The following is a 13,997-nucleotide window of genomic DNA, read 5'->3' as shown; positions in this document are numbered from 1 at the left end:
AATAAGAGCACATTTTGACTGTTTAATAAACAGTCCATAATGTTATGAATCACGGTATCTGTGAATCATCTATGAATGTCTTGCTGTAGCACCAGCACCACATAGGCAGAAAAGTGGTCTTGAAGTAAAGATTGACCCTCACACAGGCCAAAAGAAAATCCAGATTAAACCTTGTCCAACTAAAATAATAGTACTTGGTTCACTTGACAGAACTTACTGTTTTAACCCAACAGGCCAGCTTGTGCAAGCATTTGGTGTTCAGTCCTAGCAGATCACATCGTTTAGCTGTTCTGATACCTGTTAAAGCTAAAGAAATATTAGAAATGGTTCTTTAAGGCTCTGCTGTGCCACCTTTAAGAAACACACTGACAACTTCACGCTATTTTCTTGTTACAGTACTTTCCTTTCCTATATTTGACTTGTTGAAATTAAATGACTGTGCCACAGGTGGCATGGTGGTTAGCACTTTTGGCGCATAGCAAGAAGGTCCTGAGTTCAATTCAATTCAGCTAAGTTCAATTGTGATCTGCTAGGATTAAACACCAAATGCCTGCACAAGCTGGCATGTCGGGTTAAAACAGTAAGTTCTGTCAAGTGAACCAACTACTAGTATTTAAGATAGACAAGGTTTAATATGTATTTTCGTTTGGTCTTTGTGAGGGTCAACCTTTACTACAAGACCACTTTTCTGAAAAGGATAAGAGGAAGCGAATGGATGGATGAAATTAAATGAATAAATTAGGTATGCCCTCTGAAACTTGTGATTGTTTCACCAAAACACATGTAAGTCGGCAGGTATTTTTAGCTGCTGCCTTTTTTTGCCAAGAAGTCGCTGCATCAGCTGGATATTTGCTTTTACACCGGATGCCCTTCCTGATGTAGCTCGCCCATTAATCCAGGACTGCGACTACACTGGTTTGCGACCCCCCAAGGTTGGGCTTGTTATTATCAGGTGAATGTGACAACCACTACAGTACAGAAATAACTTCACTAGAATCCATCTAATTACTGTGAATACTTCACTCTAGACTCAAGTGCTGAAATTACCAACTGACCACATACCAAAATGCAATCGTGTGAATATATTTTTTTGTTCACTCTAACTAACACTCTGTCTCTTTCAGTATGAACCGAAATGATTAGATTATTGTGATTTAATTCAGACCTTTTCTCCTTTGTCACCTAATAGTCCAGTTTCACCAGCATCTCCTGGGTAGCCATCTGATCCCTATTAGAGACAAATAAAAAGTGTCTCAGTGGTTCATTTAACCAGAAATGCTTACAATACTAGAAAAAGTCAATGTTAAAGAGAATCAGTGAAATACATGCAGCTGTATGGCTGATATAAGTTGTTAAAATGAAACAAAGACATACAAATAAATATTAAATGCTCGACTTACCTTGTCGCCTGGATCACCTTTACAACCGGGAGCTCCAATTCGTCCAATTTTCCCCTGAAGATTTCAAAGGAGCATTCATATAATATCAGTATATTTATAATCAGATTACCATTATGGTAAAAATCGCACCGTAAACACTCACCTTTTGTCCATCAGTTCCATTCTTGCCAGTCGAACCTGCAACACCCTTTAGCGAAGAGATAAAATGAACTTCAGTGCATAAACGCTCTTAATTTTGGATGTTGCAGTGCACGAAGATGAAGCATTAAACTTTTTTTTTTTTTTACCTTTGCTCCAGTTAATCCAATTTCACCCTGTTGAGATAAAACAGACCCATTAGTCCCCCAAAACACTTCCTTCAGTTTAATAAATGAACAGAAATGAGAAATATAAGGATTTTAACTCTTACCTTGTCACCCTTTAAACCAGCCTCTCCCTACGGAAAAGCACAAAAGCACACATTAATGAGATTAAAAATACATTGTGTAATTTTAATTAGTCAGTTAAATAATTAAATTAATTTTAATGAAATAAAATCATCAACGAGTTGGGCTCAGCAAACCTTTGGACCAGGTCGTCCAATTGGACCTTCAATGCCAGGATCACCCTGAAATGTTAAAGATATATAACTCAGTAAATAACAATGCACTTTTTAAAATATATTTCGGTTTCTAGACGTAAAGTCTAGGTACCTGTCTTCCTCTTTCACCCTTTGGCCCTGGAGGGCCTCTGTCTCCTTTTGCGCCCTATAAAGATCCAGAGACATACACATTTCAAGATGAATCATCGGCACGAGCAATAATAAAAATTACTGACTTTAATTCAGCTTTTTAAGTCTCACTTTTGGACCTGAGGGACCTCTTAGTCCAGGGCGCCCAGGACTCTCGAAACATCTTGGTTTGTAACACTGTGAGATGGAAGAGAAAAACAAAACAATATTAAAAGACTGAAACCTTTTAAATACCAGAATTGTTTAAAGGAAGCTATTCTGCTAATTTCCAACTTCATAGTTTCAGTCTTGGACTTATAGCAGCTTTGCATGAGTGACTGAAACAAGCCTTTTTAGCTCCTTTCCCCTTCCCTTTGTAGCAGTTTGTTCTGATTGGTTGTCTTTGGTAAAGAGAGTATTTGAAAGTCAAGTGGGCGGGGCTTCTGTGCTTGACATGATTATATTTGGAACATATCCTCTCTTTGACCTCACAAACAGCCAATAGTACAAAAAATGTGTGAAACTGACAAGGTTGGATCCTGAGCTTGTGGCTAATAGGGATTACTTGCACATACACTCATTATGTGGAACTTAACATAATGAGTAACCTTCTTACCTGTAAATATGCTTGGTATTTCTGCAAAAAAAAAAGAAGAAAAAAGACAGCAGTCAGTGAGAGTCACCTGACACAACATTTTAAGGCTAAAAGACGTCAGCTCACCATTGCTTTTACGATACGATCAATGGTTTTAGTGCTTAGTCTTGGTTTCCCATCAACGATTTCCACCGCTATGTAGTTGTCACGGAACAGCTCGTACGGAGAGTTCGCTATCTCCCTCATTCCAAATTCGTCGATCTCCTTGGACGCTGCTACTGAGAAAATCTGGATCCCTTGATCCCGGGCCTTTTCTGCCATCACCTTGATCCCTGAACATGGATTTCCTGTCACGTAGCCATCAGTGATGACCACAGCGAAGAGAACCGCCTTCATCTCTGTGTAATGTTGGGTCATGTGGTGAGTCATGTTTTTGAGGGCACAGTCGATGTAGGTGCCTTTGCCCAGGTATCGGATCGAAGCGAGATTCCTGATGAAGTTCTCTCTGGCTGTGAGCTGGCTGAAGACCACCTGCTTCTGGGAGAAGTGCAGCCCACCTACGGACCAAGTGATCTGGATATGGCCCCTGTACTCCTCATCAGCCAGCCTCTCAGCAAAGATCTTTGTGAATTCTCTGATACTCTCCACCAGGCTGCCAGGTGGGGGCTCCTGCAATGCGATGGTTTCTGAGGTGTCAATAGTGAAGTACACCCTGATGGGACAGTCGATTATACCTGCTGGAGGAGAAGACAGCTGTTACTTTTAATTAGAAAAATAATTAAATTGTATTTAGATGCTGAAATGCATCACTTTCATCCTAATTATTTAATACTTGAAACATCATAATAAAAAACAGCAAAATGCTGGTTAATCTGTGTAGTTTGTGTCCTGGGCTGGTTGATTTTGCCAGGTTACACAGATAGAATGAAAATGATGAAAATGTTCGCTAAATCGTGTAGAAATTAAAGAGCACATAGGAGCTGGAACCTTTGCTTCAGGTTATAGAACCATCTTAATATAACCACCTTATTAGAACCACCTTAAGTAGCAATAGCTTGAAGTAATCATTTTTGGAATGATTTTATCAGTCTCTCACATCATCGTTGACAAAAGTTGGCCACTTATCTTTACAGCATTGCATTCACTGAGGTTTGCAGGCATTTCCTTCTGCACAGCTTGTTTCTACCAGAGCATTTCAATCAGATTAAGGCCTAGACATTAACTGTACCATTGCAACAGCTCCATTCTTTGGTTTTCTCAGCCGTTCTATTGCAAATTTGCTGCTGTGCTTCTGACCTAAATTTAGCTGAGCTTTATCCTCACATTTGACTCTAGATTACTTTGGTATAGAGAGGATCCAAATACTTTCACAGCTGAATCAATTAAAGTCGAAAAACAAAAAAAATTACCATTATTTTAAACCAGAAAGAAATTAAGGGAACCTTCACCTTCACAGCCTTCAGGTCTTGGCGTGGGCTCAGGTAAGAGTGGAGGTACCGTTGGCTCTGGACTGTCACCTCGCCCCGGTATTGGCCTGGGTCCTCGAGGTGTAAGTTGAAGGTTTACAGTTTGGACCAGCAATACAAAGGCAAACCCTGAAAGCATTGCCATTTTTTTCTGCAAAAAAAAAAGAAAAGAAAAGAAAAGAAACAAAAAAGAAAAACCCAACACAAGACAAGCAGGGATGAATAAAACTGTTCTTCAGAGATTATTTTTGACTGTAAAGCTGTAACTTTATGCAGGAAATAGCTGTCAAACGTGTGAGTGTTCACAGAAGGCGTCTACACAGCGCTTAGGAATGTTTAATGTTGTTTTAAGTCATGTCAGTGAACAACCACACTGTGTGGAAACAGAAGACAGAAGAATGTTTGAAACTGCATGTTTCATCCCACCTGTTTAATTAAACTGAAATCAGCAGGAACAGCAAAGATTCTGTGGAACTACCATCCCACGAGAGTTACTGTTTGATAAGAGCTGACAAGATGGTGGTGTGTTATTGCTGGTGATAATTTACAATTTTTTTTCTGGAAGTGGAAAATTCTAACAGCATAAACCAACATCAGAAATGACAAATGAATAAAACTCAGCTTAAAACTGCTGGTTAGTGCAACTTCAGTCTGCAGGAGGGGCTTCCAGACTATTTCATGTCAGGAATTTCAAATACAAAAAAACAACAAGATAAAAATCAAACCTGTGGGCGGGGGTGCTGATGTTGATGTTGCAGAGATGGAATGTAACTCATTTGGTTTAATGCTTCCGCTCTATCACGTCCCAGAGGGCATACTGAACAGTTTTATTCTATTAAAATCATACTGTATTTACATGCTACTTCATACAGCTTGCATGTACTGAGTTAGGCCCTCTTTTACCTTCAGGACTGACAGAAACGCAACTCTCTGGTAGAGCAGTCCCATTTAATTTTATTAGATTATACATTATACAGATTATACCTAACAAAGTGTCCTGTGCCAATGGTTAATTGTATTGTTAAATCCTTTATTTAAACACATTGTCTGCCTCAAACATAGCTTGAGGCAGACAATGGCAGAAAAGCCACACACAAGCACACAAAAATAAAAATCTATCTACTTTATACACATTTAGAAGTTAAGAAATACATGTGAAGACTGATTTCAGACACAGGCCAATTATAACCTTTAAAACGTAATTTCACGTTTTATGCAGTTTCTTTTCTTTTCTTTTCAAAATAAACATGCAATATAATATATATAAGCATTTAATGAAAATTAATTTATGCTGTCATGTTAAGTGGAGTACTACAGAGATGAAACATCTTTTTCTTTTCTGAAAGAAGTAAAAAAAAAGTTTTTGTTTTACACCACAGAGAATCTAAATATATTCTGAAATTCACATTAACTGTAGGGGGAAAAAAAGAGGTAACCAGAAGATTAATTTATACGGTCTATCAGTCGGTATAGCGTGCAGTACAACCCTTTAAATCTCCGGTAAATTTAAAATAAAATGTAGGCTGCTTACCGAGGCGACGGAAAAGAGAAAGTAAACTCCAAGTTGCGATTAGAGACCTACAAGATATTCAAGCAATTTCTACAGATGGTAAACCTGACACACCCGTCTCAGCGGGACTGTTCCCAAAAAGAAAACATCAGAGGGGGGATGGAGGGCCAGCTCTGGGTCGTTTGCGAACGAGCGCTAGAGACGCAGGCGTCACTGGAGAGAGAGATGTTCAGATGATTGTTTGCTGGCAGCTAGAGATCAGCAAGGTCTCCAGGACAGGTCTGGAGACTTAAGAGGTTTCGAATAAACAGAAAAGGCTGAAATAAGCCATTTATCCACCTGATCAGACGGATTCAATGTCAGAGTCACAGCAGATTCTCTCTAAAGGGTAGCCTTACAAACACCTCAGCTCCCAGTGCTACATATCCTTACATGGAGACAGCTGCCCACACTCACCCCCTCTGTTTATGTTTCAAGGCTATACAGCGTGAGAAATATCATGCTGGAATTTAAGTGCAGAAGCTTTATTCTTTTCTTTTTTATTCTCTCTCTCTTTTTTTTTTTTTTTTTTTTTACCATACTTTCACTTTATCCAGTTATTAGATCAGACTGTTGAAAGGAAAATCAAGTGATGAGTGTTTTGATGCTGACAATGTGAAAACCGAGCACCAAGCTTACTTTAATTAGCACGTTTTTGTTGTTTGTTTGTTTTTAAAGAAATGTTCCTATTTCCATTTTCTGGGAGGTCTAATTAAAAAAATGTATATATTTAATATATGGAGGCGTGTTTGCATCCACATGTACCTGGTACCTGGTCTTTACCTGTAGTTCAGTGAGAAAGCCAGCATCCACCGGTCCTACTTTGGCAAAACGTCCTACCGTAAGTAGTTTATGCACATTTCTGTTGTCACAGAGTAATTCCAACACAAATGTAATTAGGTATTACGGTTTGCCACTTAACTTTTCCAATCAGAGTATGCTTGTAGCTCACATTAATAAAGCCAGGACGGTTTGCCACTGAATTTCGTGTTGTGCGCATGCGCAGAAACAAGGGTAGGGTGGTTTGTCAGGTAGGATGGATTCCTAGAACACCCTGTCCACTTGGCCACAGTGTGCCCTTCACATGAACGTGGACCCGCTCATCAAACCTTTGCTCCACAGCGCCACCAGTGGTCAAAACAAAGCAGTTTAACTTTTTCGTTAAATTTAGACTCTCACAGGGCATTTTATTAAGTACCTAGTACCGGTTTGACCCCCTTTTGCCTTCAGAATTGCTTTAATCCTTTGTGGCATTACAACAAAGGGCATTTTACATCACACAGCTGCACATGATGTGAATGTCCTGTTCAAACACATACCAAAGATGCTCAATGTGACTGAACTCTGGTGACTCCACATGCCATTTGAGTTACAGTGAACTTGTTTTCCATGTTCAAGATGCCATTTTGAGATGATCTGAGCTTTGTGACATGGACAACAACAGCAAGTACGATGGTGTAAGATAAGGATGGTAAGCAACAATACTCGGGTAGACTGTGGCATTTAAATGATCCTCAGTTTGAACTTCAGCAGGTCGTCTTCACCATGTCTAAATGAACGGAGTCGCTGTCATGTGACTGAAATGATCAGGCCAAAAAAGTGGCAGACGAGCAGATATTTTCATTATTATTTTCCAGTTTTAATAATAATTTGCAGGTGTGCTAGCATCAGCAAAAGTATATGTCACAGTCAGTTGATAAAGACAAAGTTTTCCTATTTGCTGTATAAGGTCACATAATCTGTGAGATGACAAAACAAACACTGGAGTCTGCAGGATTAGTTGGACCGTGACTTTATACCATGAAAACTTGGCCCACTGGAGGTAAAATCAGTCATGCACACCATTTAAGTGGATAAAAACGACTGAGTGGGCTCTGTGTCTGTTAAATGTCAAGCCTAATGCGGTGTCTTAAATATGCATTCCTTACAATGGCCAGCAGGGGATACTTTGGTTGCACAATGAAATCAAATTGTACAGAAATCTTTGGGAAAATGACCTTACTGCTCCGTTATACTATAACCTCAGTAATCAGTTTCAAAATTGGATCATGCTTTTATTGCATTAAATAAATATTTAATATTTGTAGTTAACCACGTTGGATACTGTAGAGACAAACATATGGTATTCTTAAGAGGAGTGGCTACCCCGTGATTGACAAGTCTCAACACATGAGCTTGCAGCCTCAGTTTCTCAGTATGAGTAGAGATCTTCTAATATAATCAAGAACTCTCAGCTGATCTTCTTTAAACAACAGTCCATAAAGATTTGGGAACTGAGGAGACCCGCTGTTGGACCTTTGGGAGAGGAATATTGTCCCATTCTTGTCTGATATTGGATTCTAGCTACTCAGCTTGTCAGCCTTTTGTTTCCCCCCTTCCCAACTTTTTGGAGATGTGCTGGTATAAAATTCAAAATGAGCTAGTATTTTTCATTAAATGATAAACACCTCAGTTTAAGCACTTGATATATTTTCTGCATTTTACTGTGAATAAAATTTGGGTTTATAAGATGTGAAAATCATTGCATTCTTTATTTTCAAATGCACATTTTACACAGTGTCCCGACTTTGTTGAAACTGAGGTTACACATCTGGGATGAAAATCTCCATTAAAAAAAAACACGAAAAAAACAAGTGTACTTATCCAACACTTCATTAAAAACCACATTTAGATAAAAAAATCCAAAAAATAAAATGAAATTTTTCTGATGTAGAAAGACCCGCCGGGACTTTATATACTTTACTATGCCATATTATTATAGTATATATTAATAATATACTACATAAATTATTGTGACCTACAATTTCAATTGAATTATAAGTTAGCATCATCATTATACTTTTTAAAGTTCAAAACCTTTTTAAATAAAATTCTTTTTTTTTTTTAAAGAAATTCTTTAGAAAAACACCGGAAAGGTTTAGAAGATACTCCACTCTTCCCGTGATAGCATCCATTTGTTCATCATGATGCAGTAAAGATTATGAATCGTCTATTCTAGTAGTTTGTCTTCAGATAACGTCCAGTTTCCAGGTAATAATTCGGACAGCAGTGAATCAGGGAAGTTTGTAGTTTTCTGTTCACTGCAAACATGATGTCTCAGCATCCAACTGGAGTTACAGCACGCCTGCAGGTGGAAAAAATTAGTGTGAAAATATTATATTATATATAATTATTATATATATTATATAATATATATAATATATATATTATCAGTGAGTATACCATTATCATTGTTCTCTGTTATTCTCACCTCTTTTTGGACACAGAGTCTTTCTTTTGACATAAAAAACTATAACTATAACTATGCCAATAACTGAAATCGTCAAGCAGCCAATGATGACTGGGACCACTTTATCATGATCTTGTTCTTCACACTGAGCATCAGTTGTAGCATTTCCTGGTCTTATCAGCTTAAGGTTTTGTGATTCACATCTGGAAGGACAGAGAGACACTTTACAGGAAAATGTACAGATGTGCCACAATCACTGCTGCTGGAACAAATCAGACGTGTCTGTGTCTGCTATGACTTACGGTCTGTGTGGCCGGCAAAACTTTAATGTTCCATCTGAAAATGTCCCATTGCTGCAGTCAGAGCACTCAGTGTCTCTGAAGGCTGTTCCTGCACAAACATGATGTTTACACTGTTTTCAGCATGTACATCGTGAAGGATCAGTGAGTGACTGTGACATCGGAGTAATTACACGTGTCAGGTGACTCCACCTTTGATTCTGATTTAAAATTGTTTAAAAATACAAATATGATCCTTCTAAGCTTTACTATAAAGTTAATAACACCTCATTCAGAAACCACTGCAAGTAACAAACAGATTATTTCATCCAGGTTATTTACACTACAAGCATAAGAAACCAACCTGTTTGGCTGATATATTCTCCTGGTTGACATTGCCTGTGTTTGTGTGCTGCCATGCAGCTACCAGCTGCAAGTTCAACACAGTAGAATCCATCCTCTGGTTTACAAACTGTATCTAATGTTGATGTGCATGTCCTGTTCTCCTTCAGACCAAAACCTGTGAGCATGTAGAGAGGACACATGTTAGAGAGACAAGGCCGAGATGGTTTCTACACGTGCAGGGAGGGATAGGGAATATACACTGGACATAGGATGTTGAAGATGGAGGTTTCAGGTAGGAGGAGGAAAAGAAGAGCATAGACAAGATTCATGGATGTGGTGAAGAAAGAGATGGAGAGATGGTGTGAGAGAAGAGGTGCTAGGGATTGGTGAAGAATGAGCCAGAGGGGTCACTGCTGTGGTGACATTATGATGTCATTCATCAAAAGCGACTTAAAATTATTTTGATTGATTTACTAAAATTTTGTAATAATTGACAGACTGAATGATTTGACATGTTAATTAAAATAATACATTTATAAAAAACATCAATGAAATAATGCTTATTTTATTTAGATGGAAATCCAAAAGTTAAGTGGAGGCAACATTATATCGCAGAGCGTGAGAGCTGATCACGAGTTCATGTGAAATATCTTGAGGCATAATTACTTAATCAGTTAATGTGTTAAACATGTCGCCAGTTTGTCACATTCATTTACATGCAGTGATACATGTTTTAAATCAATGTCAAATCAAAGACCTCGTCAAAGAGACTCCCTGCAGATTCACAATAGGAACTTTGTACCATCTTTAACTGTATTAATTCTTACATCACATTAACAGCAGAACATGCAGTAACAACTTCCCTAGTTTCATAAATAAAAACCTACTTAGGTCACAGATTGTGCAGTGAGTGCATTGTTTGAGTCCGCTGGGCTTATCCATGTGGGTTCCACCCTCACAGGCCACACAGGAAGTGTGTGCAGTCTCTGTGCAATCTGTCTTGACCCGATTTCCTGTTAAAATAAAAAAAAAACGGCAGACTATTTTCAATGCATATCGTTTTTACTCATGTAAACTGTGAAATCTTTAGAGTTATAAAGGTATGAAGTTGAACTTTTACATATAGAGAGACAGTAAAGAGCAGGACTCCATGTTTAATAACCAAAGTAAAATCAGCCTCTAACATTCAGCTGGATCTTACCTGCAGGACACTTTTGACAGCACAGGTCTTGTGCTTGATACATTGTTGAAGGACACGAGAGAGTGAGGACACTGAAGACTTTCATCATGATTATCTGAAAACAAAGAAAAAGGAATGCATTTAAAAGTAGAACCACGCTTCAAACTGAGAACTAACAGAGAGCAGCAGGAGGTGGAAAAGAAGAAAGATATGCACAACAACCTGAAAATGAGAGCCGATCAGTGAAGAAGGAAGATAGTGATGATTATGATATCAATTTAAAGGAAAAGTAGACAGTATGGGAAATTATATCATGTAATTCACAAGGTGAATTAAACACATGCAGAAGTGATTCAGAAAATACTGAGTGGGTTAAATATTAAGTATGAATTAGTTACATTAAAAAAAAAGAAGCTTTTTGTAAGTTTGTATGATAAATATTTTACCAGCAACACTGCAGCTGTCAAAGAATTTCCTCCTGAAGTCATTTTATACAGCAGAATGAAGAATTTCCTGAACTGAAGACCGTCTCACTGAGATTTGCAAGGAGATGAGCTGTATGATCTAAAACAGCAGGAGAACATCTGAAAAAAAATATGTAAGTGAGCAGCAGGAAACCAGGTTCATGCGGATATTAAAACCTTACGGTACAGGTTAAAAAGTAGTATCTTGTTGTTTGTTTATCATAATTAACCTCCTAAGACCTGAACTCTTTCATGGCATGCATTTTTAATTTCTCTTTGCTATTTGGGCTGAATGGGACCCGATGGATGTAAAAACAAAGAATTATCTTTTTACCTGGTTTTGCCCTATAAGGGCCTCATATGCACATATGAGGACATTCGTTTTTAATTTTAAAAACGAATATCAGTGGATATCAGGCCCTTGTAGAGCAACATTTAGTATTGTGGTCTAGACAACCCAAAATGTGATGTCCACATATGTGGATGCCAGGTCCTAGGAGGTTAAAGAAAAAAAATATTTAAAGGAACAACATATTGGGGTGAGTGAGTGTTAAGCAAAGTTGTAGCATAAAGAATAAGAGGACATAAAATAAAATTGTTGTTTCTGGTTCCCTGGTCCGTATTACAGGAAGCGGGTTTACGGCAGGAACCTACCTGCAGATGTTCTTTGACAAAGTCTTCACTTCCTGCTGCACCTGCAGCTTGTTTAAGGTGTACAGCCTGTAAGAACAGAGACAGTGAGGACCGTATATTGTGGATTCACTACAAAATCTATAGGATACATCTTTCCAACACTGACAGGCAGCTGTCAGGTTGTCAGCAAGTTCCTCTGCATGAAAGCATTTTCCATAAGCATTCAACTTTCTTGGTCCACGAGATTAAAGTGAGGGCTCAGCTCTTTATTTGCCTGATGATGCTTTCACTCATTACATACAGATGTGCTTGAATCAGCTCACTTAACTGAACTAATTTTAATCAACTCTTAAGGAAGTCAAAACTCAGAGTTAGTCATCTCAGATTTCATCATTTCAGAACAGGGCCCTGTTGTTTGACTCATATAATATGCAGAAACTACTGAAGAACTACACTTTTATGGAAAATTGTTCAAAGGAATGATCTTGAGTTTATTACAGCAAGTCACCACCTTCTTTCAGCTGCACCCTTTCCAGTCCCTTGCATCCTCCTCTGACACACCAACCCTCCGCATGTCCTCCTGCTACATCCATGAATCTTCTCTGAGGTCTGCCTCTTCTCCTCCTCCCTGGCAGCTTTCTATTCAACATCCTTTGTTCAGTACATCTAGTTTCTCTTCTTTGCACATATCCTCAGTTCTGCCTCTCTAACTTTGTCTTTCAAAGCAGACCCTCTGATGTACTCTTTCCTCCCTCCTAATAACAATATTAACATCTTCAACTCTCCAGCTCAGTCTTCTGTCGTTTTGTCAGTACCACCATCTCCAAACCATACATTATAGCAGGTCTCACTACCATTTTATATACCTTCCTTATCACTCTCACTCTCAACAGCACCCTTGGGACGAATAAAGTTAGGTGAATCTGAATCTTTTGCTATTATCTTTCTGTCACAAATCCCCCCTAACACTCATCTCCACCCTGCCTGCACCGACTTCATCACTTTTCTTGTGCACTGTACATTGCTTTGGATATTTGACTCCAGGTAATTAAACTCATCTACCTTCACTATCTCTATGCTCACTTTCCCACCTTCCTCACCTGTCATTCTCGCACATATTCTGTCTCCAGAGAATACCCCCACCTCTCCAGGCTCGCTTCCACCTTCTCCCTACTCTCAGTACCCATACTTCTCTTCTCTTGGCACCCATCATATACTTTCTCTAGATCCACGATTTAGAATAAATAAACTTTCCTTTGGTCATCAATACCAGACTATTAAATTTAATAATTATATAAAATGTATCCGACAAAGGTTTTGCAGAGATCAGTTTGGTTTAGATAAAAGTTTGTATTTTTTCTTGTTACAAAGCATTGCTGGAACAGGGCTTTGGTTACTGTTTTACTCACCGTTCACTTCCTATGGACCTGCTTTCTCCACTAAGGTCCGCAGCCGCATTAAAAACAACTGAATAGCTGCTTCGTTTAACAGCCTGTAACCAAACATTCTGTAGAAGTGATCTAAGGAACTTACCGTCAGCGGTATAAGACGAAGTTTGCAGAGTCTCCGTCACAGCCCACCGTAGGCTGAATAGTTCAAGACGCACTGGAAAGTAAACATCTGCCGTTTCTTGAAAATTAAGCGTTCAAAAACAACGGCTAAGCTTCAGGGAGAAAGCGAAAGTGCGCAGAACATACAGAACAGAACAAACGCGCAGTCCGTCATGACATCATATGGCCGGTTTCTTATGAGTGTCAAGTCGGGAGCGGTGGCTGGGTAATAGTGCCAGAGGCAAGGTACACCTTGGGCAAGCTGCTTGTTTCATGACCCAAACAACTATTCACACTCACATTCACATCTATGGGCAATTGAAAATTTTGGGTCCAATTTTAATTGATTAACGCCACATTTGATTGAATGTTTAAGGATATGTTTATTTAATTCATTATGGGACTCGTAGACCTCCATATTTTCCTACTGTACTTTCATTTTTATATGACCTCTGTGAGGTAAAAGTGGCTGTCATACACTATGATGAGTTGGAGCAGACTAATTCTGAGAGTCTTAATGAAATTTAAATGAGCTTTAACTCTTTAAAATCTCTTCACAGAGCAAACAGATGCTTTTCTCATATATATATTGGTACTCT

General features: G+C 38.6%; 2 protein-coding genes across 7 annotated transcripts in view; both read right to left on the bottom strand.

The window, feature by feature from the left end:
- Nucleotides 1–5,812, bottom strand: part of LOC146500802 (collagen alpha-2(VI) chain-like) — an 18,734-nt gene extending 12,922 nt beyond the window's left edge. The window contains exons 1-13 of one of the 4 annotated variants that reach the window (XM_085136460.1): nucleotides 5,702–5,727; nucleotides 4,463–4,543; nucleotides 4,153–4,321; nucleotides 2,831–3,441; nucleotides 2,726–2,746; nucleotides 2,242–2,307; nucleotides 2,093–2,146; nucleotides 1,963–2,007; nucleotides 1,810–1,836; nucleotides 1,688–1,714; nucleotides 1,543–1,587; nucleotides 1,401–1,454; nucleotides 1,166–1,228 (exon numbers count right to left, since the gene is read on the bottom strand). In XM_085136460.1, the coding sequence (XP_084992586.1) occupies nucleotides 1,166–1,228; nucleotides 1,401–1,454; nucleotides 1,543–1,587; nucleotides 1,688–1,714; nucleotides 1,810–1,836; nucleotides 1,963–2,007; nucleotides 2,093–2,146; nucleotides 2,242–2,307; nucleotides 2,726–2,746; nucleotides 2,831–3,441; nucleotides 4,153–4,315 (1,176 nt within the window). In that variant the 5' untranslated portion in view covers nucleotides 4,316–4,321; nucleotides 4,463–4,543; nucleotides 5,702–5,727. Of the gene's footprint in view, nucleotides 1–1,165; nucleotides 1,229–1,400; nucleotides 1,455–1,542; nucleotides 1,588–1,687; nucleotides 1,715–1,809; nucleotides 1,837–1,962; nucleotides 2,008–2,092; nucleotides 2,147–2,241; nucleotides 2,308–2,725; nucleotides 2,747–2,830; nucleotides 3,442–4,152; nucleotides 4,322–4,462; nucleotides 5,081–5,701 lie in introns of those variants that run through there. The other 3 variants (XM_085136458.1, XM_085136461.1, XM_085136459.1) reach the window with 3 other exon arrangements.
- On the bottom strand, nucleotides 5,702–13,997 carry LOC146500801 (tumor necrosis factor receptor superfamily member 5-like). 3 transcript variants are annotated; one of them, XM_085136483.1, is made up of 9 exons: nucleotides 13,382–13,997; nucleotides 11,870–11,935; nucleotides 11,198–11,335; nucleotides 10,773–10,866; nucleotides 10,459–10,584; nucleotides 9,591–9,746; nucleotides 9,251–9,338; nucleotides 8,970–9,151; nucleotides 5,702–8,843 (listed from the first exon to the last, which is right to left on the bottom strand). In XM_085136483.1, the coding sequence occupies exons 3-9, from the start codon at nucleotides 11,237–11,239 to the stop codon at nucleotides 8,833–8,835; spliced, it is 699 nt and encodes a 232-aa protein (XP_084992609.1). In that variant the 5' UTR covers nucleotides 11,240–11,335; nucleotides 11,870–11,935; nucleotides 13,382–13,997; the 3' UTR covers nucleotides 5,702–8,832. The 3 variants fall into 3 exon arrangements, with proteins under 3 accessions (XP_084992609.1, XP_084992607.1, XP_084992608.1); XM_085136481.1 differs by lacking the exon at nucleotides 5,702–8,843 and having other exon boundaries at nucleotides 8,932–9,151; XM_085136482.1 differs by lacking the exons at nucleotides 5,702–8,843; nucleotides 11,870–11,935 and having other exon boundaries at nucleotides 8,932–9,151.

This window comes from Neolamprologus multifasciatus, chromosome 16 (assembly GCF_963576455.1).
Source record: "Neolamprologus multifasciatus chromosome 16, fNeoMul1.2, whole genome shotgun sequence".
Taxonomy (NCBI): Eukaryota; Metazoa; Chordata; class Actinopteri; order Cichliformes; family Cichlidae; genus Neolamprologus; species Neolamprologus multifasciatus.
This window is presented reverse-complemented; position numbering and strand designations above follow the sequence as displayed.

Bases quoted from the DNA above. Each gene is read 5' to 3' on its own strand.
- LOC146500801 (XM_085136481.1), bottom strand. From the start codon at position 11,239: ATGACTTCAGGAGGAAATTCTTTGACAGCTGCAGTGTTGCTG. The intron at 9,747-10,458 runs GTAGGTTTTTAT...ACATGCTCACAG, and splicing joins CTGCACAATCTGTGACCTAA to GTTTTGGTCTGAAGGAGAAC. The intron at 9,152-9,250 runs GTAAGTCATAGC...CTGTCCTTCCAG, and splicing joins TTTTGCCGGCCACACAGACC to ATGTGAATCACAAAACCTTA.